The sequence below is a fragment of the Hypanus sabinus genome, chromosome X1 (genome assembly GCF_030144855.1).
Source record: "Hypanus sabinus isolate sHypSab1 chromosome X1, sHypSab1.hap1, whole genome shotgun sequence".
Taxonomy (NCBI): Eukaryota; Metazoa; Chordata; class Chondrichthyes; order Myliobatiformes; family Dasyatidae; genus Hypanus; species Hypanus sabinus.
Genome location: NC_082738.1, coordinates 54,304,884 through 54,331,623, shown reverse-complemented (window position 1 = coordinate 54,331,623; position 26,740 = coordinate 54,304,884). Strand labels below are relative to the sequence as shown.

The 26,740-nt window shown below is 39.8% G+C and overlaps 1 protein-coding gene across 1 annotated transcript in view; it reads left to right on the top strand.

The window, feature by feature from the left end:
• The window catches only part of asic2 (acid-sensing (proton-gated) ion channel 2), a 567,562-nt gene that overhangs the window by 445,008 nt on the left and 95,814 nt on the right, over positions 1-26,740 (top strand). The window contains exon 3 of the mRNA XM_059955656.1: positions 17,671-17,798. Coding sequence (XP_059811639.1) covers positions 17,671-17,798 — 128 coding nt within the window. The remainder of the gene's footprint in view (positions 1-17,670; positions 17,799-26,740) is intronic.

Sequence of the window (26,740 nt, the reverse complement as noted above, 5' to 3'; positions counted from 1 at the left end):
CCAATTTAATTTGCACATACATGGTCTCTGCATCAGCTGATTTGTAATTAAGGGTTGTTCTGCATTTTGACCAGCACTGTCTAAAATTCCATGAGCTGCACAAATGGATAATGTGCATCATTGCACCATAATAAAATCACAAAGATGATACATGGGTTTTACCAAATAGCTCAAGGACCCAAAAGTAAAGTCTAAATTCATTGCCCTTATATTTGCATATATCTTCAACTAACATCTGTTAACAAATTCATATTCATCTTCTCCAAAGCTTTTAGTTTGATTCCTTCTGTTTCCAATACAGTGCTGTAAAAATTCTGATCAAGATATTCTGTGTCTTCTTGGTTAGATGCTGCAATTCCTTGAAGAGATAACATACCGTTTTATAAAGTATATTTTATCCCTTCTACAATATTTTTTTAAATCAAAATGGAAACATTAATCATCCAAAATAATTATATTTTCTCTGTGCACTTCAAAGGAAGGGGTTTCTTCCTTTGACATGGGACACCCTCCTCCATCATGACCTTACTTGATCTGGTCACCACTACTTTCTGCAACTCCTGATGTCATTATGTCTCCAATTCTTGGTGGCATCAGGTCAATCTGATAGAGGTGTCACCTTCATTTTTTGGTGGTACAAGTCATTGACACTTTTAGACTCTTATGGCTTCCCTGTACCGTGATGAGCATCTACATATCCATCTCTCAGTTGCACAGATGAAGTGATTTCTTACTTGAAACCATCTTCAGGATCCTCATATTATAGAATCAGCCAGCATGGAAACCCACTTTGCAGCTTAACAAATCTACACTACTAACACTAATACCATTCTTATAAGGATGCACAGTTGCATGACAGTTAGCATAATGCTATTACAGTGCTAGAGACCTGGTTCAATTCCCACTGTTGTCTGTAAGGAGCTTGTATGTTCTTTCCTCTGGATGCTCTGGTTTCTTGTCACATCACCAAGACCTACAGGTCATGAGGTTAATGGGTGTAATTGGACAGCCTGGGCTTGCTGGGCTGGAAAGAGCCTGTCACTGTGCTATATCTCTAAATCACTTACAGTCCTAGCAGTTCCCTCAGATTCCATTACCCACTTAGGGGCAGTTGCTGATAATCTCCATGCCTTAGGAATGTGAGAGGCAACAAGAGCGAAACACACATAATCACAAGGAGAAATGCAAACGTCACAGAGACATCACCAACAGTCAGGATTGAACCTGGCTCACTGGAGCTCTGAGGCAGCAGCACCTTTGTCAGCACCATCTGCTGTGTTGTACTTCTCAGTATGAGACATTGTTCAGGTCCATCATGATGATATCCATATCACCTTTCTCTTGAATCACTGAGTTTGCCACCTTCAGAAAGCATCTCCCAGTGAACTAATTGAAGTCTTGTACCTTCACCACATAATTGTTTGGTTTTGTCTACACGACCTCAGGTGATGACTTGCTTCAAGAGATTGCTCAGAAGCCAAGATGAAATCTTGCCGTTTGCCCTTACACCTTACTGGTGTAAGTGCATCCAATGGGCATTCCTGCACAGAATTCACCTTGTTTGGTAGCAGGTGCATCATGCTCCAACTAGTTCTCTGAATCTAAACATGTCTGTATCTCCATACAGTGTATTTTATCCACCTTATGCACTATTCGTAAAAATTAATTTCCAATTCAAACCATGTACACCTTTTGCTCTTGTTGCCATTGACAGTACAGGCTATCTCCAGGTTAAAACCCCCAAATTACTGGCACCCCAAATATTTACAAACTGGGGTGCCAATTAAATTGAAAAATCTGGCAAACATCCTGTGACTACAGAATTAATTTCTTTTTTCCCTTTCTCTTACTCTCTCAACTTTTAGTAATCATTCCTTCTTATCAGAATCAAGTTTAATATCACTGGCATATATTGTGAAAATTGTTAATTTAGCGGTAGCAGTACAATACAACACATGATAATGTAGAAAAGAATAAGTAAATCAATTACAGTAAGTATATATTTGTATATTAAATATAAATAGTTGAATTAAAAAAGAGTGCCAAAACAGATATAAAAATTTAAAAACGTAGTGAGGTAGTGTTCACAGGTTCAATGTCAATTTAGAAATCAGATGGCAGAAAGGAGGAAGCTGTTCCTGAATTTCTGAATGTGTGCCTTTAGGATTCTGTACCTCCTTCCTGATAGTAACAATGAGAAGAGGGCATGTCCTGGCTGATTGGGGTACTTATGGATTTCTAAGGCACCGTTCCTTAAAGATATCTTAGGTACTACGGAGGCTAGTACCCAAGTTGAAACTGATTAATTTTACAGCTTTCTGTAGCTTCTTTTGATCCTGTGCAGTAGCCACCCCCCCCAACACCAGACAGTGATGCAGCCTGTTAGAATGATCTCCACAGTACATCTGTAGAAGTTTTCAAGTGTTTTAGATGATAAATGGAATCTCCTCAAACAATGAAATATAGCCGCTGTCTTGCCTTCTTTGTAGCTGCATTGATATTTTAGGACCAGGTTAGACCCTCAGCAATCTTGACATCCAGGAACTTGAAATTGCTCAGTCTCTCCAATTCTGATCCCTCTGAAGATTGGTTCGTGTTCCCTCATCCTCCCCTTTCTGAAGTCCACAATCAGCTCTTTTATCTTATTGACACTGAGTGGAAGGTTCTTGCTGCAATACCACTCAACTAACTAGTATATCTCACTGCTGTACGCCCTCTCATCTCCATCTGAGATTCTACCAACAATGGCTGTATCATCAGCAAATTTATAGATGGTATTTGAACTATACCTAACCAAACAATCATGGGTATAGAGAGAGTGGATCAGTGGGCTAAGCACACGCCTGTGAGGTGCACCAGTGTTGATCATCAGCAAGGAGGAGATTTTATTACCAATCTGCACAGATTGTGGTCTTCTAGTTAGGAAGTTGAGGGTCCAATTGCAGAGGGAGGTACAAAGGCCCAGGGTCTCTAGGTTATTGACCAGGACTGTGGGAATGATAAATACTGCACTATGGTCAACTAACAGCATCCGGACATGGGTGTTTGTATTGTCCAGGAGATCTTAAGCTGTGTGAAGAGCCATTGAGATTGCGTCTGCTGTTGACGTACTGTGGCGATAGGCAAATTGCAGTGGGTCCAAGTCCTTGCTGAAGCAGGAGATCATTCTAGCCATGACCAACCTCTCAAAGCATTTCATCACAGTGGATGTGAGTGTTACTAGCTGATAGTCATTAAAGCAGCTTACCCTGCTCTTCTTGGACACTGGTATAATTGCTGCCCTTTTGAAGCAAGTGGTAACTTCCACCTGTAGCAGTGAGAGGTTGAAAATGTCCTTGAATACTCCCACTAGTTGGTTGGCACAGGCTTTCAGACCCTTACCAGGTCCTCCATCGGGACCTTCTACCTTGCAAGGGTTCACTGTCTTTAAAGACAGCCTAACATCGGCCTCTGAGACAGAGATCACAGGGTCATCAGGTGCAGCAGGGATCTTCACAGCTGTAGTTATATTCTCCATTTCAATGCAGGCATAGAAGTTGTTGAGCTCATCTGGTAGGAAGTAATGTCCTGCAAACCCTGCCAGAATTATCATGCATCCAATGTTGCCTCTAATCTTGCTCAGAATTGTCTCTTTGCCCTTAAAATAGCCCTCCACAAATCATACCTGGTTTTCTGGTACAGGCCTGGGTCACCAGACTTGAATGCCACAGATCTAGCCTTCAGCAGACAATGAACCTCCTGGTTTGTCCATGGCTTTTGGTTTGGGAATGTACAGCAAGTTTTCATAGGCACTCACTCATCCACACAGGTTTTAATGAAGTCAGTAACAACTGCAGCACTCTCATCCAAATTTGAAGATGAATCCCTGAATACAGTCCAGTCCACTGATTCATAACAGCCCTGTAAGCGCTCCTGTGTCTCCCTTGTCTACACCTTCTTGGTCCAGACTTTTGGTGCTGCAGTCTTCAGTCTCTGCCTATACTCGGAGTAGAATTACAAACGAGGGAACACCTGCTGGAAATCTGAGCAACACACAAAAATGTTGGAGGGACTCAGGAGGCCAGGCAGCATCTATGGAAAAGAGTACAATCAACGTTTCAGGCCTATACCCTTCTTCAGCACAGGAGGGAAAAAAAAGGCTGAGCAGTAGATCGGGTCCCACCAATACACAGGAGGCCACACCGGGAGCACAAAGCACAGTAAATGACCCCAACAGATTCGCATGTGAAGTATTGCCTCACTCGGAAGGACTGTTTGGGGCCATGAATGGTAGTGAGGGAGGAGGTGTAGGGGCAGGTGTAGCACTTGTTCTGCTTGCAAGGATAAGTGCCAGGAAGGAGATCAGTGGGGAGGGATGAATAGACAAGAGGGTCATGTAGGGATCAATCCCTGTGGAAAGCAGAAAGTGTGGGAGGAGGGAAGATGTGCTTGGTGGTGGGATCTCGTTGGAGGTGGCGGAAGTTCTGAAGGTTTATGTGCTGGACGCGGAGGCTAGTGGGGTGGTAGGTGAGAACAAGAGGAACCCTATCCCTGATAGGGTGGTGGGAGCATTGGGTAAAAGCAGATGTGAATGAAATGGAAGACATGCGGTAGAGGGCAGCATTGTTGGTGGAGGAAGGGAACCCCCTTTCTTTGAAAAAGGAGGACATCTCCTTCATTCTAGAATGAAAAGCCTCATCTTGAGAGTAGCCGCAGCAGAGACGGAACAATTGAGAGAAGGGAATGGCATTTTTACAAGTAGCAGGTGGGGGATGAGTTGCAGTCCAGGTAGCTGTAAGATTCCCTGGGGTTGTAATAGACATTGGTGGATAAGCTGTCTCCTGAAATAGAGACAGTGAGATCGAGAAAGGAATGTGCCCTCCTGGCACTTACCCTTGCAACTGGAACAAGTGCTTCACCTCCTCCCTCACTACTATTCAGGGCCCTAAAGTGAGGCAACACTTCATCTTTGAGTCTATTGGGATCATTTACTCTGTTTGGTACTCCTGGTGTGGCCTCCTGTATGTCGATGAGACCCAACATAGATTGGAAGACTGCTTTGCCGAACATCTACGCTCCATCCGCCAGAACAAGTGGGATCTCCCAGTGGCTACACATTTTAATTCCACTTCCCATTCCCATTCTGATATGTTCATCCTCCTCCACTGTTGTGATTAGAATACACTTAGTTTGGAGGAACAACACCTTACAGACAATAGACAATAGGTGCAGAAGTAGACCATTCGGCCCTTCGAGTCTGCACCGTCATTCTGAGATCATGGCTGATCAATCACTATCAATACCCTGTTCCTGCCTTGTCCCCATATCCCTTGATTCCCCTATCCATAAGATACCTATCTAGCTCCTTCTTGAAAGCATCCAAATAATTGGCCTCCACTACCTTCCGAGGCAGTGCATTCCAGACCCCCACAACTCTCTGGGAGAAGAAGTTTCTCCTTATTTCTGTCCTAAATGACCCACCCCTTACTCTAAAACCATGCCCTCTGGTACTGGACTCTCCCAGCATCCGGAACATATTTCCTGCCTCTATCTTGTCCAATCCCTTAATAATCTTATATGTTTCAATCAGGTTATATTCTTTTTGGGTAGCATCCAACCTGATGGCATGAACATCAGTTTCTTAAACTTCCGGTAATGCCCCTCACCTCACCCCCTTCACCATTTCCCATCCCCTTTTCCCTCTTCTCATCTTATCTCTTGCCTGCCCATCGCCTCCCTCTAGTGCACCCCCATTTTACTTTCTTCCATGGCCTTCTGTCTCTTTCATTAATCAACTTTCCAGCTCCTTACTTCATCCCTCCCCCTCCAGGTTTCACCTATCACCTGGCGGTTCTCTCTCCCTTCTCTCCACTTTTCAAATCTACTCCTCAGCTTTTTTTCTCCAGTCCTGCTGAAGGGTTTTGGCCCAAACCACCAACTGTACTTTTTTCATAGATGGTGCTTGTCCTGCTGAGTTCCTCCAGCATTTTGTGTGAGTAGAAGTACAGCCAGGTGATCAGACTTTCCGAAGTTTGGGTGTGGAATAGTACGATAAGCATTCTTGATCTTAGTGTAACAGTGTGGTTTCCTCTGGGATTTCAAGTGATTTGTTGATGATAATTATTTAGTGACTTTTTCAAGCTGGCCTAGTTAAAGTTTCCTAAAATGATGTGAAGGTGTCATGGTATGCTGTTTTGTACATGTTGATCACATTGTTCAGATCATCTAGAACCTGATTGACATTGACCTGAGGTGGAATGTATACTGCTACCAAAATGATCACTGAAATCTCCCACAGTAGGTAAAATGGATGGCACATAATTGCAAGATATTCCATGTCTGGTGTGCAAAATTGGAACATCACTGATACATTTATGCACCAGGAGGAGTTGATCATGAGGCATACACCACCACCTCTGTTTTTGACAGACGCGACAATCCTGCCCTGATGGTCTATAATGAATCCATCAATCTGAATTGCTGTGTCCAGCACAGAAGGAGTTAAGCAGGATTCCATGAAGCAGAGGACACACACTGTTCTAATGTCCCTCTGATACAGCCCCCTAGCTCTGAGATCCTCAATTTTATTTACTAGAGACTGTACATTTGCCAGCAATATAGTCGGTATTGGGAGTTAAACGTCTCATTTTTTTTAAACATACTTGTAACCCCAAGCAATGGCCACATTTCCTAGAGAAGTACAGCCAGAATCAACATTATTTTCATCAGTTTTAAGCAGCAATAAATTTAATCACAATAAAACATCTTTATTAAGTGTATAGACCTTGGACGCAGTTGTGATACTCAGCTGTAGCAGGCTGAAACCGGAATATTTAATTGTATCTGTCAATCTGCTCCACAATATATTCACCCTGAAGGCAACCTGGAAGTTGGCAGTCAGTCTTATGTGCTTTTAATACTACTTATTACAATACTGGAAGTATGTTTATCATTTCAAACAAAATCAACATATGGACATCTGTAAATCCAGAGCCCACTTGCTACTAGGATGAGTTCTGCACTTGCAATGTTTAAGCCTCTTGACTGTACAACTTCTGTTTTTTGTTCTGTTTTGTGCTTCGCCTCTTCTGTTGGGCGTTCAAGAGTTCTATCCTGGCTTTGGGTGGTGGGGGTCGCCGATGATGGATGCTGCTTTCCTGCTCTCTTGTGATAATATTTCATGTAGATATGCTCAGTCGTGGGGAGGACTTTACTTGTGGTGGACTTATCTCAGCGTAACTATGGTCTAGTGCGTTGGGACCTTTGGTGCTACAGGTTATACGTACAGGTCATTGGTCTGGGTTTTCTTCAAGCAAGCCTGATTGAAGTCCCTGACTATGATTTGAAATGTATAATAGTTAACAAGTAAATATCGAATCAGTAACAGCTGACCATTTCATCCGAGGTGGTTTGCCTTGGCATGCATCTAATACATTCTCTATGTTCTCCTTGAACGACTTTGCAATTCTCTGTCCTTGTGTTTTATCTGCTGTCACCAAATCAATAACTCAACTTTACCCTTCTTTAAGCAACTTACACCTGGAAATAAGCAGTTGGATGACTTTATTTTCTCCTGCATATATTATCACACATCTGTCTCTCAGTGTATTGCCTTATGTTATTTCAGGTTGGAGGATCCCTGTCTGATTTTTGCTATTCAAGTTATGATACAGAGTATAATTTTGTTTCTTTCATTAACCACCCATTCTGCTATCAGTATCTCTACATAAGATATCAGAAAATATGTAATGATTCAAGCAAGGATACTTTTTAAGCAAATATGTCAAAGTTGAATTTATTGCCATATGCACAAGTTTGTGTACCTGCCTACAGATGCATCGCAGGTAGACAGGAAAAAACAAATTTTTTGTACTAAGGAAGTATTATGTAATACATTAGATTCCGGCTAATTGGGAAGCATCGGGATCTATACATTTTGGCCCAATTAGCCGAAGTTTCATGGAAATAGTTAAAAAGGTATAAAAAAGACAAACTGCTGTTTAACTGAGTAACAAATTATAGACAATAGACAATAGACAATAGGTGCAGAAGTAGACCATTCGGCCCCTCGAGTTTGCACCGCCATTCTGAGATCATGGCTGATCATTCACTATCAATACCCAGTCCCTGCCTTGTTCCCATATCCCTTGATTCCCCTATCCATCAGATATCTATCTAGCTCCTTCTTGAAAGCATCCAGAGAATTGGCCCCCACCGTCTTCCGAGGCAGTGCATTCCTCACCTCCACAACTCTCTGGGAGAAGAAGTTTTTCCTCAACTCTGTTTTAAATAACTGACCTCTTATTCTCAATCCATGCCCTCTAGTACTGGACTCTCCCAACATCTGGAACATATTTCCTGCCTCAATCCTATCAAATCCTTTAATTATCTTAAACATTTCAATCAGATCCTTGTTACACCCTCAAAAAACTCCAACAGATTAGTCAAGCATGATTTGCCCTTGGTAAATCCATGTTGACTCAGCCTAATCCTATTACTGCCATCAAGATATGCCACTATTTCGTCCTTAATAATGGACTCAAGCATCTTCCCCACGACTGACGTTAGGCTAACAGAGTGATAGTTCTCCGTTTTCTCCTTCCCTCCCTTCTTGAAAAGTGGGATAACATTAGCCACCCTCCAATCTTCAGGAACTGATCCTGAATCTAAGGAACATTGGAAAATGATTACCAATGTATCCGCAATTTCCTGAGCCACCTCTTTTAGAACCCTCGGATGCAGACCATCTGGACCCGGGGATTTATTAGCCTTCAGTCCTATCAGTCTACTCATCACAGTTTCTTTCCTAATGTCAATCTGTTTCAATTCCTCTGATATCTTATGACCCTGGCCCATCCATACATCTGGGAGATTGCTTGTGTCCTCCCTGGTGAAGACAGATCTAAAGTACGCATTAAATTCTTTTGCCATTTCCCTGTTTCCCATAACAATTTCTCCCAATTCATTCTTCAAGGGGCCAACATTGTTCTTAACTATCTTCTTTCTCTTCACATAGCTAAAAAAGCTTTTGCTATCCCCTTTTATATTCCTGGCTAGACTGAGCTCATACCTAATTTTTTCTCTCCGTATTGCTTTTTTAGTTAAGATCTGCTGTTCCTTAAAACTTTCCCAATCATCTGTATTCCCACTCATCTTAGCCCTGTCATACTTCTTTTTCTTTAATGCTATACAATCTCTGACTTCCTTTGTCAACCACTGTGGCCCCTTCCCCCTCTTTGAATCCTTCCTTCTCATTGGAATGAACTGCTTTTCCATCTTTTGTATTATCCCCAAGAATATCTGCCACTGCTGATCCACTGTCTTTCCTGCCAGGGCATCCGCCCATTTTACTTTGGCCAGCACTTCCCTCATGGCTCCGTAGTCTCCTTTATTTAATTGCAACACTGACACCTCTGATCTGCCCTTATCCCTCTCAAATTGTAGATAAAAAATTATCATATTATGATCACTACCCCCTAATGGCTCCTTTACTTCAAGATCACTTATCAATTCCTGTATTTATGTATTTAAGTGAAATATGGAACAAATTAGAGCATTACCAAAACAACTACAGTACCATAAAACTATGTATTAGTTCCTAATAGTCATCAGTGGAGAAATTCATTACAGTGTACGCTGCTGTGTTCTTTTGATTGACTGTAAATGAACAAAATCAGCACAGACACCCAGTGTAGTTAACAAACTGCCTTCAAACTAATGCTTTCGGTGATTGCATCCTCCAAATCTTCATTTTCATTGTACCATTCAAGATTATTGTTTATACTTTCAAATTCTACATAGTTCTTAACGTTTTGAAGTAGTAAAATTGTTTTATTTTCACTCCTGGTCATTTCTGAAATGTCCAAGCCTGAATGCTTGAAATCACAGTTCTGAATTGTCTTATCAACTACTATCAATTTCTCACCAACTATCAGTGACAAGAATCACTGCTTTTTGAACACAAACACATGCAAGCAATGTTATCTAAAAACTGTGCACTGTAAGCTTGATGTACAGCCACACGACACGCTCGCAACTAACACTAGTTAGAAACTGTTCAGCAACAGTTTCTTGTCCCATTTAAGCAGAATAGTGTCTCAAAAAAACAAATAGTTACTTTCTTGATTTGATTATGCTGTTTGAGTTGTCCCGAATAAATGCCTGCCCTGATTAAATGATTAAATAATGGGAATCCATTGTATTACTTATCTCCCAACTGTGGTTTACTTTCAGAGAGTAAGACTAATTCTGCACATAGAAGGCACTTGGTCTAATGCTTCAATTTATAAGCCTCATGTATAAGCAGCATTCTCAGATATAGACCATATTTAGCCCCGCTTCATCTTTCAAGAGAGCCAATACCTGAGGTTAACCTTCCCACCTGATTCCATATTTCCTGGTTCCCAAAAATATCCAAATATCTATTGATTTTACAGTTTTTTTATCTGATTCTAGTCCTGGATTAATAGGAATTTTCTCTAAGTAAAGATTTATTTGTCACTGCAATTCCCCATGACAGTTCTTGCACTCAGGTTCCAATCCTGTAACAGAACAACACACTCAGTGCTCCTCATACACTCCAACTCATTGATATCCAACAGGTCAACACTGATCACCATGAAGAGCCCTTGCCCTGACTAATGATAAGCCCAATACATTGATTCCAACCCCATCTAATCTCCCTAATTGACAATAATAGGTCTTACTATCACTGCATAATGGAAATTGGCCCCTGTTCTAATCTGTGTTCTCATCCCTGACCTTTTCTGCCTCTTCCTATGACCATTGGACTCAGCTGATGTACTGGACTTACTTGTTTACCCTTGCATTTATATAACACTATTCCAAACCGCAAAATGTCAGAACTTCATTCACATCTTTTTAAATGCAGTCACATTTATAACACAAGTAAGTGTAGTAACCAATCTGTCTATAGCAAGACCTCACAGATGAACAACTCCATGTATAAATCCATCAGACACATGGAGTCCTCAAAGCAAACTTTCTACAAGGACTGTGCAGTAAGTCATGATCAGATTTTTGTTTGAATTCCTTCAATTAGTGCACAAAGAATTTCTAGCCCTTTGCTCTTTAAAATGTCCCTGCTGGAACAGACCTAACCAATGATGTTGGCATCTCATCTTCCCCATGAAAGGATATTGAGTGGAAGGAACAGATGGGGAAGAATGAATTCAAGACATGTATGTGGTCCCTTGTTGATTGGGGGCTGCTGTGCAATTCCTGTATCAGTGATGCAGTTGAAAATTATGTAAGTGTACATTAAATAAACAGAGCTCAGCTCTGCTCAAGCCCTGTTACTAGTTTGCCCAGTGGTGAGAATACAAAATACCAAATTAAATATTTAGACCAGCTAATTAAAAGCTGTAAAGAACCATTTACCATTTATTATGTAAGTTCTGCAATTCAGTACATCTAATTTGCGTAGAGTATTCTGCAGACACTTACTCTGGGTTCCATTCTTAACTGGAAATTATTATTTGTTTCACTGCATCTACATGTGTAACTGTGACACCAATATACCTCCTGCTTAAGACAGCAGTCCTGGAGGACTTTTCACTGACCCTCATAATGGTGGACATAATATACTGTGCACCTACTTCTTCAGAACTCAACCAGTGATTTGTATTTAATGATTTAAATAACTTTAATACTTAGCAGAGCATCAATAACATGGAGATTTGGAAAATTGAATAACTCTTGGTATAAATTTCTGCCTCTGTCCAACATACAGTAATGATCAAATAGCTTAACAACTCAGGTTGAAAAGATGTTTCAATCCATGTCAGCATGATGCTGGATGCCATTTATTTAATTGCATAGTGAGTCATATATGAGCCAGCTCGGAGCTACAGGTGTGAAACGTTCTGAGTGCACTTTGATTCTAGTACTTAAGAGGAGGCTGTTTCACTCAGGCCCTGATGACTTAATTAGGACCTTGAAATTTGTCTACTCCATTTCTCAGCTGTTAAAATATCATTACACGTCATTGAAGACAAGTTTTCTCACTTGTGTAGCACTTATGCTTCAGAAACACTGGACATTTGCTGAAAATCTCCATTCTGTTTTCTCACAACTTCCAGCTGGAGTTCATCAGTCAGATCATAAAAGTACAAGTTTTGCAACAGCACCAGCTCCCTTTTATCAGGAGATATTGTGCACTTCATCAAAGTGATCCCTGAGGGTGTTCCTGGGTTCCGTGAAGGGAATCATAGATGTCATCAATCACAGGAGGAAAATTCTCAAAAGATGGCCTCAGGAGACCCTTCAGGGCCATAGCCACACACTGCAGCAGGAAGCTGCCAATGAGACCTCTGTAAGGATATATGCAGTCTGAGTTTGTATGACAACACTGCCTGCAGATGTGGGCTGATGGAGAAGTGACTGGAAGTCGAGCCTTGAGGAGCAGAGTGTGATGAATGACTTCACTAATATTATGGAGATAAGTAAACAATGATACATGATATTTGTCAGCAGCTGCAGCCAAGTTTACACTCACATTTAGCTTCCTGAGATTAGGAAAATAAGTGTGAGTGTAAACTTGACCTCCACATTGAGATCATTGTAGGTTTGGCTAGAAATCTATTGTTAATGTTTACTTAGATTTCAAATACGAATGAAGGCTATTTTGTAGAATTGCAGCTTACATTGTACTCCTGCAATGATAAATAAGACCATAAGACATAGGCCATCTGTGCATTGAATCTGTTCTGCCATTCTATCATGGCTAATTTATTATCCCTCTCAATCTTATTGCCCTGCCTTCTGCCCATAAACTTTGATGCCCTTACTAATTAAGAACCTATTAACCTCTGCTTTAAATATACCCATTGACGACTTGTGCAATGAATTCCACAAGTTTACCACCCTCTGGCTAAAGAAATTCTTTGGCACCTCTGTTCTAAATGCAGATCCCTCTATTCTTAGGCTGTGCCCTCTGGTCCTAGACTTCCCTTCAATAGGAAACATCCTCTCCACATCCACTCTATCTGAGCCTTTCAATATACAATAGGTTTTACTGCGCTTCCTCGCTCCCACCCATTCTTCTAAACTCTAGCAAGTACAAGCACAGAGCCATCAAATGCTCTTCATATGTTAACCTTTCATTCCCAGGATCATTCTCATGAACCTCCTCTGGACCCTGTCCAATGCCAGCACATCCTTTCTTGGGGCCCAAAACTGCTTTCAATACTCTACTAAGATACATGTCCTCACGTGAAACCTGGATGGATAATGTTTGGGATGCTGCACTGCTATATGCTTCCTATGATGGGGTTCCTGTAACCTTTTAGGTTTTTGTATTTTCTGCCCAGTGGGAAGGAGGAGAAGAGAGAATATCCAGGTGGGTGAGTCTTTGTTTACACTGGCTGCTGTACAGAGGCTGGTTTCCGTCATGTGCTGAGCTGTGTCCACAACTCTGCAGTTTCTTGCGATAAGGGTCAGATCAGTTGCTAAGCCAAGCCATAGTGCATTGGGATAGGGCGTTTTCTATTGTGTACAGATACATTTTGTGAGAGTAAAAGTTACATGTCAAATTTCTTTAGACTCCTAAAGAAGCAAAGGTGTTAGTGCACTTTCTTAGCTGTGGTTGAACTAGGGCAGGCTGTTGGTGAAGTTCACTCCTAGGAACTTGAAGCTTTCAAACAGGAGTGTTTGCACTGCAACCCTCTTCCTGACGTCAATCGCCAACTTTTTCGTTTTGCTGATATTGAGGGAAAGGTTGTTGTTCTGCCACCATGCCTCTCACTTGATAATTATTCTACATCAATTGCCTTGATACCACTGGTAATTATTTTTAACTGAAATAGTCAATTTGGAAACAAAGAGTAAAGAAAGTAACAACAACAGCAATTGCTGGAAATAGAAAATAAAAAGAAACAAGATAATTAGTATTACTGTTCAAACAATGAATAAAGGATAAGTTGATGCTGAAATCTGTGAAAATCTTTTTCCTGTTGAAAATTTATGTACATGTTCCTGACTGTGATGTTGAGGACTGAGAAGCCCAATTTTCACCATTAATAAGGTCCATCACTGGATGCCAGTAGTTTGTAATGCTAAGTGGACTTTATGATGAAAAGAATTAGTCAAGGTCCTGTGTGAAACTTTGTGCTGCAAAGTGTGAGAACTATCAACAGGACTTTCACATGTGGGTGTGCCACATAAAGTCACCTTCTGTTCAAACGCTTGTTACCATCACAAATTGAGACAGTTGTTCTTTTTCCATTTACCAGCATATTTTGTAACTCAGCACATGCTTATAGATCAGACTTACACTCCTTTATCTGAGCCTTCACTGATTAGTGATGCGCATTCAGGGCCTCGAAACAAGGGCTGTGATTCACAGTTTTTCCTTATTTTATGTACAGCTTTCTGTTATTCTGGCTGCTTATAACTCTTCCTTGTGAATGGAATTAAAGGCATTTCCATTACTTTGGTACCGGGGTATTATCATTACATGAGGTGGTTTCCACAATGTCGATGAAACATTAAGCACGATGCATTATGCAGTGCATTGAATATCTCTGAATTCTTAGATATTGAACAAATCACAAGGCAATGGATGAACTTGACAATATTGATAATCCCTTGGAGGCTTTTTCAGAATATCAGCTGGTGTAATTGCTATAAACATTATCTGATGCCTGTTTGCTATTAGAAGCAATGACATGAACCTCCACAACCTCTGAAAGGTCATTTATAATAGAGGATATTCAACAAATTTTTATTCATCAATTATAACTTAATTTTATATGAATGGTAAACCTAAATTCTAATATATGTAGGACAATTTAAGGTAATCAATATGAAAAGACATTTTCACTTTAATTGCAAATTTGATTTGCATATTTTGTACATGTTTATTTGTATGTGAGTATACACATCTCCAAGTGTGTAGTGCACATTATGTTTAGTACATGTGTAGGTGAAATATGTGTGCAATTAGGTGTGTGTTTTTAATTCATTGTGCTAATTATAAATATGTGTCTGCTTTTATGTATATTTGAAGTTTCTATGAATTGCATAGATATATGTGTTATGTGCTTCCGTGGTGCATGTGCAATGGTACGTGTGCGCGAGTGCATGTATGCATGTGTGTGTGTGTATATATATATATATATAAATGTGGAACAAGATAGGAATTTGCTTAGATATGACATTACAACCTGACCTGAACTCAATCTGGCCATGGCCACTGCAAACCAGACCTGAGCCCAAAGGCTTTTGGATTTTTGATACCCATCTGGATCCAGAAGTTTGCAGTTGAGTCACATCAGCCACAGGATGGGTAGCCAGGCTTTATTGTGGGGTGTAAGGAGTGCATATTCTAAATAATTACATGAGGATGTGGGTGTTGTTAACATTCTTTGCCCATTTCTGATAACCTTTGAGAAAACGGTGGTAGGCTGTTTGCTTAAATTATTTGCAGTCAATGCTAGAAATTTTAAATGTGCGGAAATTTCTGGAAATTCCTCAGGTTAGAGAGACTCTGTAGAGAGATAGGCAAAAGTAATGTTTCAAGTAGTTAATTTACTACTTGATGTCTTCAGTAGGTGATTTAGTTAATGGTCCTGATGCTGAAAGTCAAGAGAAGGTGAGGAAGTAGTCGTCATAGTTTAGAGTTCAAAGTACATTTATTATTGAAGTATGTATACTATATACAACTCTGAGATTCATCTGCTTACAGGCAGCCACAAAACAAAGGAACCCAATGGATCCCAGTAAAAAGAGAGCCCATTAAACTCCTAATGCGAGGAAGAAAAAAAATTGCAAACAATAAAAGTAAGAAAATAACATTCCGAACTGAAGTTTGCGAAAGGTAGTCCACAGACATGAAGCCAGTCATCACTGCAGCCGATTCAGGAGCCCATTATTTGCAGACCACAGCCTCAGTTCAGTGCAAAGATGAGTAAACTTTGTGGAGAAATGAGCCCGTCCTTGCCTCCAGTCCTGACACCCTAACCTTTTCAGTTTGGCCCAGCAGTTAAATCAGCAAACCTTGGGTCATTCCTCTGACCAGGATCTATAATTTAATTACTTCTGTAACACAAAAATTATTTGCTGCTATTTAGCTCAAGGACAGAAATTATCCTGCTATTTCAATGTGCATTTGGAATAGGCAAAAGGATGGGCAAAAAGGATCAGTATTGTCAAGGTGGGTAAAAGGGCTTTCTGACTATGACTCATTTCCTGAGTATATACAAAATGAATAGTGAACACACTGCATCATTTCACGATAGAGAGAAACTGGCTGTTCTAATGGTTGTACATAGGATACTACCCTGAGGAATATCTGCCTGGGGATATAATAATTGCCTGCATTACGTACGATTGTATTGCTTTATGCGAAGAATGATTCTATCAGTGGAACACTTCTCATCAATATGATTTAGTGTGTTTCTTGGTCAAGTATTATCTTGCTGCAGAGGATGTCAATCTCACTTCACCTCTGGAATTCTTATCTTTATTGGACCCAAACATAGCACACCCGGTGGTCCATGCAGAATCTGAAATGAGGATTGATGAAAAGATTTGTGATGAATGAATAAGAGCTACTTGAGTTTACTGTTGACTGCATCTACTAATGTTAAAGGAAGAAAGAAGAAAGAAAGATTAGCTGTATTTGTCACATGTACATTGTTGTTGTTTGTGTTAATATGTGTGCTGGGGGCAGCCTTCAAGTGTCTCCATGCTTCTGTTGCTAACATCTCATACCCACAACTTACTAACCCTTACTAACCCATACATCTTTAAAATGTGGAAGAACATACAAACTTCCCATTCCACTGTGATCTTTGGCACTGTAAAGCATTATCCTAGCCACTTTGCTACCGTGGGCATTAAGATCAGGGAGATGTGGAGTAATTGCAGGTTTGAGTTTTTCTTGCTTTGTGTGGCAGGAAGCACCCAGGGAGTTTCCCACCTTGTCAGACAGATTGGATGGGTTATGCTGGAACATTGCACCGAGATGCTTTCAGAACTCAAGCATTGCTTGCATTTCATGTGTTACTGGTTGTTTGATACAATGTCTGAAGGCTCATGTCTAAAGGTTGACGTTTATGATGGTACAGGCCCAGAAGAAATCCAAGGCGGACCTTTTTTGTTAACATTTCTGCCTGGAGATAGTTACAAATGTCGTGACTTTTACACTTTCTTACAGGATTTCACTTTGTTACACATTGGTTGCTGGTGCCCCCATATTTCTAAAAAGTTGACACACACTCAGCATTTTAGGAACAGCTTCTTCCCCCCCGCCATCAGATGTATGAATGAACAATGAACTCATGAACACTTCCTCAGTGTTTTGCTCTCTGTTTACACTAATTTATTTTTTTCTAATATGTATCTTATTGTATTTTATGTATTGCACAGCACTGCTGCTGCAAAACAACAAATTTCACAACATACATCAGTCATAATAAACCTGATTCTGATTCTTATTCTTACTGGTTACCTAATTGCCAATCAGTATTCAGGATATGATTGTGTGTTTACTACAGGCATATTTTGATCTTTGTGGCAAGAAGCATGTTATTTAACGTTGGCCTCTTCGTTCTGCAGCTTTTTTGATCTAACTTGTTTCCTGCCAAGCAAAAATCTTTCCAGAAATTGCAATTAATTCACCAAGCTGCTGTAAGACTGTGTTCCTTCCTTGTTTCCTGTCTCTTGCAGAAGACACAACGTTTGAAGCAGGGATAAGAGTACAGCTCCACACTCAGTCCGAGCCACCATTTGTACATGAGCTGGGATTTGGAGTTGCACCAGGATTCCAGACATTTGTTTCCACTCAAGAGCAACGGGTACAGTGCTTCTGATGTTCTCCTTAACCTTTCCATTAAAGCTGTGTGTATCATCTGCACCAGTACATAAAATCCCTAAAATACTTCTTCAAAGGGCCATGCTTTCTGTTATTCCTTTATCTCATCCCTCTACGGCACTTAAGTGTAATGATGTATAGAAACATAAGAACAATGAAAAATAGGAGCTGGAGTAGGCCATTCAGCCTTTGGAGCCCGCAGCACCGATTTATTTAAACATTAGTGAATACAGGTCTAGTTAAACTCCACCTTTTAATACGGCAGTCAAACCATCCAAAGAATTAGTCTGCTGAATATTTGTAAAATTTCTTTAAAATAAGTGTATGGTTTCTGAGATAAAACTACACATAGTGTTCCAGTCCTGCTCTGTGCTGACTATCAGAGGTTTAAAAGCATAGCCAGGGTTACCCTCTTAATCTTGAGGCTGTAAATGAGAAAATACCTGATGTTTGTACAGGTTGTACCAATTAATATTTGTTGTGTCTGAATTATTGCTATAATAAGTTCTCCACTGTATATATTGCTATGTAATTGCTAACAAGATTGTCTGCTACATTGAAGCAGCCAAGCCAAACAGATTTTATGAGAATTATAAATCTCAGTCTATAACAGCTATTACCACTTATAGAGGAAGGAACCACATTCAAGATGCAGTATCTATTAAAGTAATGAATTAATAATTGGACTGTTAATTAAAGTTGCCTAACCATTTAAAGAATGAATCCAGTTTTTAACAATTGTGGATTAATAGCAAAGTTTTTTGCAACAGAAGAAAGTGCAAGAAATACACTGATCATCATTTCCCAAATCATCTAGATTCTATCATCAGTTTAAAGCTATAAGCCCAAAATTGGCTGTGACTTTCAGATAGGCTCCAAGAATATGTGGAAAGAAAAGACACTTAAGTTTTCAACCTGACCTATTATCTTTCCTATTTAAGGCAGATTGCATGTTATTTTATTGTCATTAAGATTGGTTCTGTGCACTACATTTTCTAATAATTATTTGAAAACCCAGATGAGATTCCTCAGTGAAAGTTTAGTAAATTTATGAGACAGAAAGAATTTATATTACCTTCAGATTTTTGAAGCAGGCAAATCTATCCTTTTCCTCTGCATTAGCAGCTGCTGTAATCATTCTGTTGTGACCTTAAATGAGTAACACGGAGACTAAATGTGAATGGTCTTATTGCAGCACCAGCAAGCATTCTGGAAAAATATCTTGTAAACAGTTCTCTGCATTCCAAGTACACTGAGGTTTTATTTTCATTAAGCACAAAGATAACTGTAGATTATTAAATACAGTTTCAATACTACAATTGGATAGTTTATTTCAACATTTTCAGTGTAAGAAATTAACTCAGTACAATGATATATTCACAATGGGAGCACACCTCAACTAAAAGAATTATCTCTGCATATTCAAACACTTGTTAGAAATCAAGATTAACAAAGCTTCTTCTTTCACCATTTTATTGAGAGATGGCTCTCTTTGCAAACAATGATGTTTATCCATGGCTTTGAATGAGTCACATGGAGAGTTGAGCTGCAGATATAAAAGGTCTTTATTCAGTACAATAAGCAAGCACTCCAGAAGAATCTCTTGAGAATCTCCATGAACTCAAAATACACCTGAGGTTTTATACTCTTTTTAGTGCATAGATAACAGCAGGATATTAAATACAAGTTTAATAGAAGTGGTTTGGTAGAATTATATATTTTCAATGGAAGCACATCTCAAATGACAAGAACACCTCTGTATACTTCAAACATCTTTTAGGGGAATCCAGATGCACAAAACATTCTTCTTTTAATACTATATTAAGATGTGGCTTTCTCTCCAGACAATAGCTCTTGTTTCTGCAGCTTTCCTTGCCTGGGTTGAAGAACAGTTCTCAGTTCTGTCAGCTGACTGCTACCCACATAACTTAAGATTAAAATTAACATTCATCCCCTAACAATTCAAGCATGAGCTTCTGTAATCTTCATTTATAATATGACCACTATCTATTTCATTGTCCTTGACCACTTTTCTTTTCCAACATAGTACTTTTTGTGGTGATTTGACATGTTTTGCAAGGTTCCTTGAATACTCCCTGTCTGTTGTCCTTGTTTTGTTACCTATAGGGACTAGTCTGGAAATATCTGTTCTTAGATGCTGGGCTGATCCAGGTCCATTTTCTGGTCAAACGGGAAATTGCTAGGGAATAGTCAACTCAGGAAATTTGCCCTATATTTCACATTTTATCTATCGATTCAGAAGGAGGCCATTTGGTCCATTGAGTTTGTTCACTTCTTAAAGTATTTACATCAGTTCTGATGCATATTTCACTCAGTTAGCATCCGTCACTTGGAACCCAGGTTATTGGAACTCTGTAGGAAGGGAAGTGAATTCCACAAGGGCATTCTGTGCTAGAATCACAAAAGGCACAAAGCATGTTGTTGCTTCTAAGGTACTCCAAAAGATACAACAACTTTGGGGTTCAGTTTGACTTTACCTGATTTTTTTTTCTATTTTTTATGTTCCTTTTATCTCATTTAGACAATTAAGCATGAATTTATTTGGATTTTTTCTTTTGAACATTTGTACCTGTTATTTGTTTATTCATCTCATCTGGTATTTATTGGCACTTGCCCCTTAGAGATATAAGCTGGCCCTATACCTAAGTAAATTCCTGTTTTTACACATCCTGTTGGTATACTGTAGTATTATCCATTGGCAGAGATTATCAGTTTACCACAATCCATTTCATCTCAACACAAAAGTTAATCATTCTATTATATATTTTATGATAATGTTTTTAATATCTCTTAAAGATTGTTTAATTTTATTTTGCTTTTTAAGTACATGTTGAACAGTTATTTGTGACTGCTGTTAGTGAAAAGATCTTGAACCATTAGGATATTAATAAAATCTATTTCATTACTTATGACTATTTCTCCAGAAAGTTGCTTTCTTTTAGACTTGAAGAGATTTGCTCATCTCAATCCGACTGAAAACTAAAATAAACATTGAGTCCATCCTGATTTAGCTACGTGCAAATTTATCTTTTGCAACAATGCAAATCTCACTTCATCAAGTGACCTCTGCAGAGCTTTCCTAGGTTTATCTCTTTCTTAACTTTAATCTTTTAAGCATTGACTTTTCTATTGTTAGGTCTTGTAATATCCTTCCTCACTATTATTTCTGCCTTTATCATTTTCTCCAACTTCTCTGTAGCACTCATAAATTATTGCTGTCTTGCCATATGACACCTGCCAAGTGTAAACTCTGCACCATCAATTCACGTTTAACACACCCTTCTAACTTTAATCCTATACAATTACCTATTTTTCTTCTGGTTTGGTTACCTCTATCCTTTTCTTTCTTTTCTTTACCTGTGGTCTTTAAAACACAATTTCTGTCTGTTGGTCTACCCACAGCACCTGTATTTGTTTTGGAACTACTTTTTCCCATTGAGCTCCCTTTTTCACCCACTTGCTAATTTTGTCCTTGCAATCACCTTATTTATTCTATCTCTGTTGCATATCTAGTTCTTGTACAGTTGCTTCCCTTCTTGGAGAGTCTTATAAGATAGAATCACTCTTGCATCTTCCTTTCAGCCATGTGTTCACTTCCTTATTACATCATTTTGCACATGGCTCAAAAATAATCAAAAATTTATAAAGCTTGAACCCCAATTCTTTAAGTGAACACCAATCATATCATGCTTACCAAACAACTTAGCTTGCCTGTATTTTCCTAGTTTGTTGCTCCCAATGGAATACAACCATTAGGTCTCTCTCCCACTCTTCCCCCCTCCTCCCCTTTTATTTTATTTCTCTTTTGAGTCAACATTGTTTGCGAAAATTGCATAAGGTGTGAAAAAATCAGCTGTGAGGGTCACACGTATCTTATCATGCTTCTCAGTATACCACCATGTTGAAACGTTCAGTGTGTAGTCAAGAGGTGCAATCTTTGTAGCCAGCACTTAATAGGTCTTGCATCAATAAAAATTGAGATTGTTGCTACTCAATGTAAGAATTTTTCAGTGATGGCAAAGAAATAGAAGAGTTCTTCCAAAATGGGCAGGGGGGATTGGAAGAGTTCAAGGAGAAAAGTACAACAGTTTGCCAAGAAGGTTACTGTAGTATACACTTATTGGCCACCTTACTAGGTACAGGAGTGGCCACTGAGTGTATGTTTGTGGTTTTCTGCTGCTGTAGCCCATCCACTTCATGATTCAACGTGTTGTGCATTCAGAGATGCTCTTCTGCACACCACTGTTGTAATGCAAGGTTATTTGAGTTGCTGTTGTCGTCCTGTTAGCTTGAACCAGTCTGGCCATTCTCTTCTGACCTCCCTCATTAGCAAGGCATTTTCGCCCACAGAACTGTCACTCACTGGATGTTTTTTTGTTTTGGTTTTTCACACCATTCTCAATAAACTCTAGAGACTGTAGTGTATGAAGATCCTAGGAGATCAGTTTCTGAGGTACTCAAACCACCCATCTGGCACCAACAATCTTTGCACAGTCAAGGTAACTTAGATCACATTTCCTCCCCATTCTGAAGTTTGGTCTGAAAAACTGAACAGACTATGTCTGCATTCAGTTGGTGCCACCTGACTGGCTGAGTAGATATTTGCATTAACTGGCAGGTGCACAGACAAACCTAATGAAGTGGCCACTGAGTGTATCTATGTAGTCTATGAATGAAGGAAGACTCCAATTGTGGCAAAAGCCAGTTCTATCAGCCTAACGGATTGAAGAAAAGGAGATCTTGGTTCAGAAAACCGTGAGAGGTGACATGGACTAGCGGCAGCAGACTGGAATAATCCCGAGATTAGGGAGCTGAGAGTGATTCTGATTCTGATTCTGATGTCCCAGAGCAAATCAGTGAAAGCATGAGCATGAAGTTCCATTCGAGGTCATAGAGGTTTGAGATCACACTGAAGACAAAAAATATGTTAGCTCTTTAAACTGCACCTTTTGGGTCACCCTGTAATAGGAAGGACATAGTTAAACTGCAAAGAGTGCGGACAAGATTTATAAGGATGTTGCCCTGACTAGAGGGCCTGTGGTATAGGAAGAAGTTGGCCAGGCTACATCTTTATTCCTTGAAATATAGGAAAATGAGGGGCAACCTTATAGAAATGTTTAAAATTATGAGAGGCACAGTTAAGGTGGACAGTAATAGTCTTTTCCTCAGGGTAAGGCAAACCAAAACTAGCGGGCATACATTTTTGGTTTCAATTTTTGATTTATTAATGTCACGTGTATCAAAATAGAGTGAAAATCTTGTCTAATATAAGGGGAAAAAAAGAGACCTGAGGACAACATTTTCATGCAGGGGGTGTGAGTATATGGAATGAGCTGCCAGAGGGAGTGGTTGAGGTAAGTACAATAGTCTCATTTAGGAAAGATTTGAGTATGTTTATGGAGGGGTGGGGCTTAGGGGATTATGGGCTGAATGCAGAAAATTGGGACTGGCTTGATGAGCATTGTGGTTAGCATGGACTTGTTGGGCTGAATGGCCTGCATCCATGTTGCATCCATCTGTGACCCTAAGTGTGATCAGTAACATTGTGACTGCATACGAGTTGCCTTTCGTTTCTGGCCACATTAGAAAATTTCACTGCAGATGAATTTAATACCTCACAATACTGTTAACTTGACTAATTTGCAATAACACTAAAACACAGATCAATAGTTTTTAAAATGTGTGGCTGAAGTTAATATGAACTACTACAAGTAATGGAAATAGTAGTACATTTCCTTTACTACCCATAGCAGACATCCATTCTGATCAGAGTTTTTTAACTTTACCTTCCACTTAATAAACACTCCATTTAAAAACCTTTCCCCATGAGGTAAGAGTTCATCAATCTACAGTATACAAAATAAAAACTGCTGAAAAAGGGAGAAAAGTATATCTGCTGTCCAGATAGTTCATGTACCACAGTATATGTCTTTATTAGATTTAATTTTTGTCTGCACTCCTTTGTCTTTGGAATCTTCATCAGTTTGGCTTAATATCTTTTAGTTCAAAATAACATTACCCGAACCTCTTCCAGGGATTTGAAAATGTAATTTGGCAAACACTCAATTGTGGACCAATATTTAATTTTAAATAATAATTTCTTTTTGATTGCTTACTGCTGAGGCCTCCAGAGGTGCAGCTCAGTTGTTATGAACATCATTTCCTGTACATAAGCTTTTTTTTATATAATTTCCTGTGCGGTTAGTTTTGATTCTGTTTGAAGAGCATGGTGGAAAGACACACATCTCCATCCATTCTTTATTTGCCCTTGAAACAGCAGTATCTGTGAGTCTTAAGTTTTTATTAATATTGGTAAACATTTAGTAGATATATTTTGAAGGAAGTATTATGTCTAAGTTTATCGTTGCACTACAACTTTGCTCTTGTTTGCACCGGTTGTTAGAATAATCGACAATATTAGTATATTCAGGTGGGTAACAATTCTGTATTGAATTTAATATGTATTTTACTTAACTCTCTACAGTTTCACAGTAAAGAGATCTCATTAAACACCCTGAAGAAAGCTTCCGTCTCAGGTGATTTTTGAGAAGTTGTTTAGCTCACTGCATAGCTGTGTACATATGCACAGTGAGGGCAGTAGAGTGAAAAGATAGCTCGTCTTCAGAGGCATCGCCCAGGGATTGGAGACACATCTGAATGTCGTAGATGATAATGTCAGCTTCCGACCCAAGCAACATTGATCGCCAAGGCCTGGAGGTAAGATCAGAATGTGGCTCATCTGTTGCGTCTTTGCAACGCTCAAACAAAATCACAATTAGCATAGCTGCAGCATGAGCTCGCGCCAAAGCTGAAGCGGCAAGAAAGAGAGCAGCATACGCTAAGCGCGAAGCTGAGATGCAAGTGGAGAAAGCTCGTATAGACATGGAGAGAGCACGCATAGAGACTACATTAAGTATGTTCAAAGAAGAGTGTGAAGCTGAGGCTGTCTCAGCAGAGGCAAAGGTGTATGAAGCAGCAGCTGACTTAGACAGTGGTATGTCTACAACCAGAATCAGTCGTGTTTTGCTGTCACAACAGCCAATACAACTTACTAAAGAATATTTCCAAACACATTTTGGCTATAAAAATGCTCTACAAGGAGAAGCTGTCCTCGTCAATCAGCCAGTATATCTTTCTCATGGTCCAGGTATTAACAGTCAAGGTCTACAGCAGCAAAGACCCAAACTACCTCCTGTAGTTTTACCACTGGAAAAACCTCAGTTAAGAGTTTCTGCTGATGCCAATCCCATCTGCACAGACATAGACAGACTGCACTTCTATCCATCCCAGGACACGTATTTGGCAAACTGGTCTGCACCATGCCTTCATTCAGGAGCTGCAGGTGCAGTAGATTTGGATTGGTATCTGGCTCATCGAGACCTGGTCACGGCGAGACTAAAAGTGTTCAACAACCAGTTTTCCAGATATTTGTCCTGGAAGTCAAGTTTTCACAATGCCGTGGAAGGACTAAGTCTCAAACCTAGTGAAGAGCTGGACCTTCTCTGTAAATGGCTTGGTGGATGTCACTGCAACATGGAAGAAGGGTTAGAGCAGTTCACATTAGTAATCCCAGGGGTTTGCAAATGATGTGGCAGAGACTAGACAAAATCCATGGCTCTCCAGAGGCAGTGGAAGAATCTCTCTTCAATAGACTTGACAATTTTCCAAAGTGCTCACACAATGAACCACAAAAGTTACAGGAGCTTGCGGATCTGTTTTCAGAACTATAATCTGAAAAAACTGATGGTTACCTACTAGAACTGAGACGATTGGACCTATAGTGGAGCAACTACTGAACAACATCCAAGAACTGTGTATATCTAAAGGGTTTAAGTATAAAGTGAAGCATCAAGTCCACTACTTATCATTGTCATTTTTTGTGGAATTTGTGCGCCGATGTGCAGAAATGCAAAATGACTCTGGTTTTATGCTCTCAACTTCTGGTAACACATCATTCAAAGAGAGATCTTCAGCAAAAGCATGGAAAATCAGAACCCCTATCACAGTCAACAAAACTGAAGTAGAAAACACTATCACAAACCCCAATAGACAGTGCTCTGTCCAGAAAAATCCTCACTCCTTAAGGACTTGCAGAGGATTCAGAGCAAAACTACTTGCAGACCGGAGAAGCTTTCTAAAAGTGCACTCAATATGTTTCAAATGTTGTGCTTCAACAGCACACCAAGCAAAAGACTGTGAAACTATCCTATACTACACAGAGTGTAAAAGTGAGCAGCACATACCAGCACTTCATTCAGGGCCAGCACCTTGGACTGCTACCGGTTCCAGCAGAGCAGGGCGGGGAACCAGCTGGGCATCCATCAGATCTAGCTACTTCCTCATACACAAGGGTATGCAGCAAATTCTGCTCTAATTTTTGACTAGTCAACATCTACCCAAAAGGACATCCTCAGCAAAAAAAAAGGAGGCATATGTGATAATTGGATGATCAGAGCAATATGTCATTGTCAAAATTAACATCTTTTGACATACTGTGTATTCAAAGTTCCATTTCCCCAATTCACTCTAAAGACATGTTCTGAAACATCATTTCTTGTCGGAAGAAGAGCCGGTGGTTTTGTTATGGAGCCAATAGGAAGGGAGGTCTGCTAACCCTTGACAACTCTCATTGACTGTGACCATATTTCCAACAACAGGGATGAAATCCCAACTCCTGAAGTGGCACCTGGTCGTTTACATCTTCAGGCTATAGCTCATGTGATTCCCTCACTTGACTCTTCTGAGATTTTCCCATTGCTTTGTAGGGGAGGGGAAGGTGTCTGCATAGCTTGCCAACCCTCATTGAGTGCGACCATATTCCCAACAACAGGAATTAAATCCCAAATCCAGAAGCTGCATGTGGTCACTTTCCATCAAACATGTCTTCCTTTGAATCATGAGAAA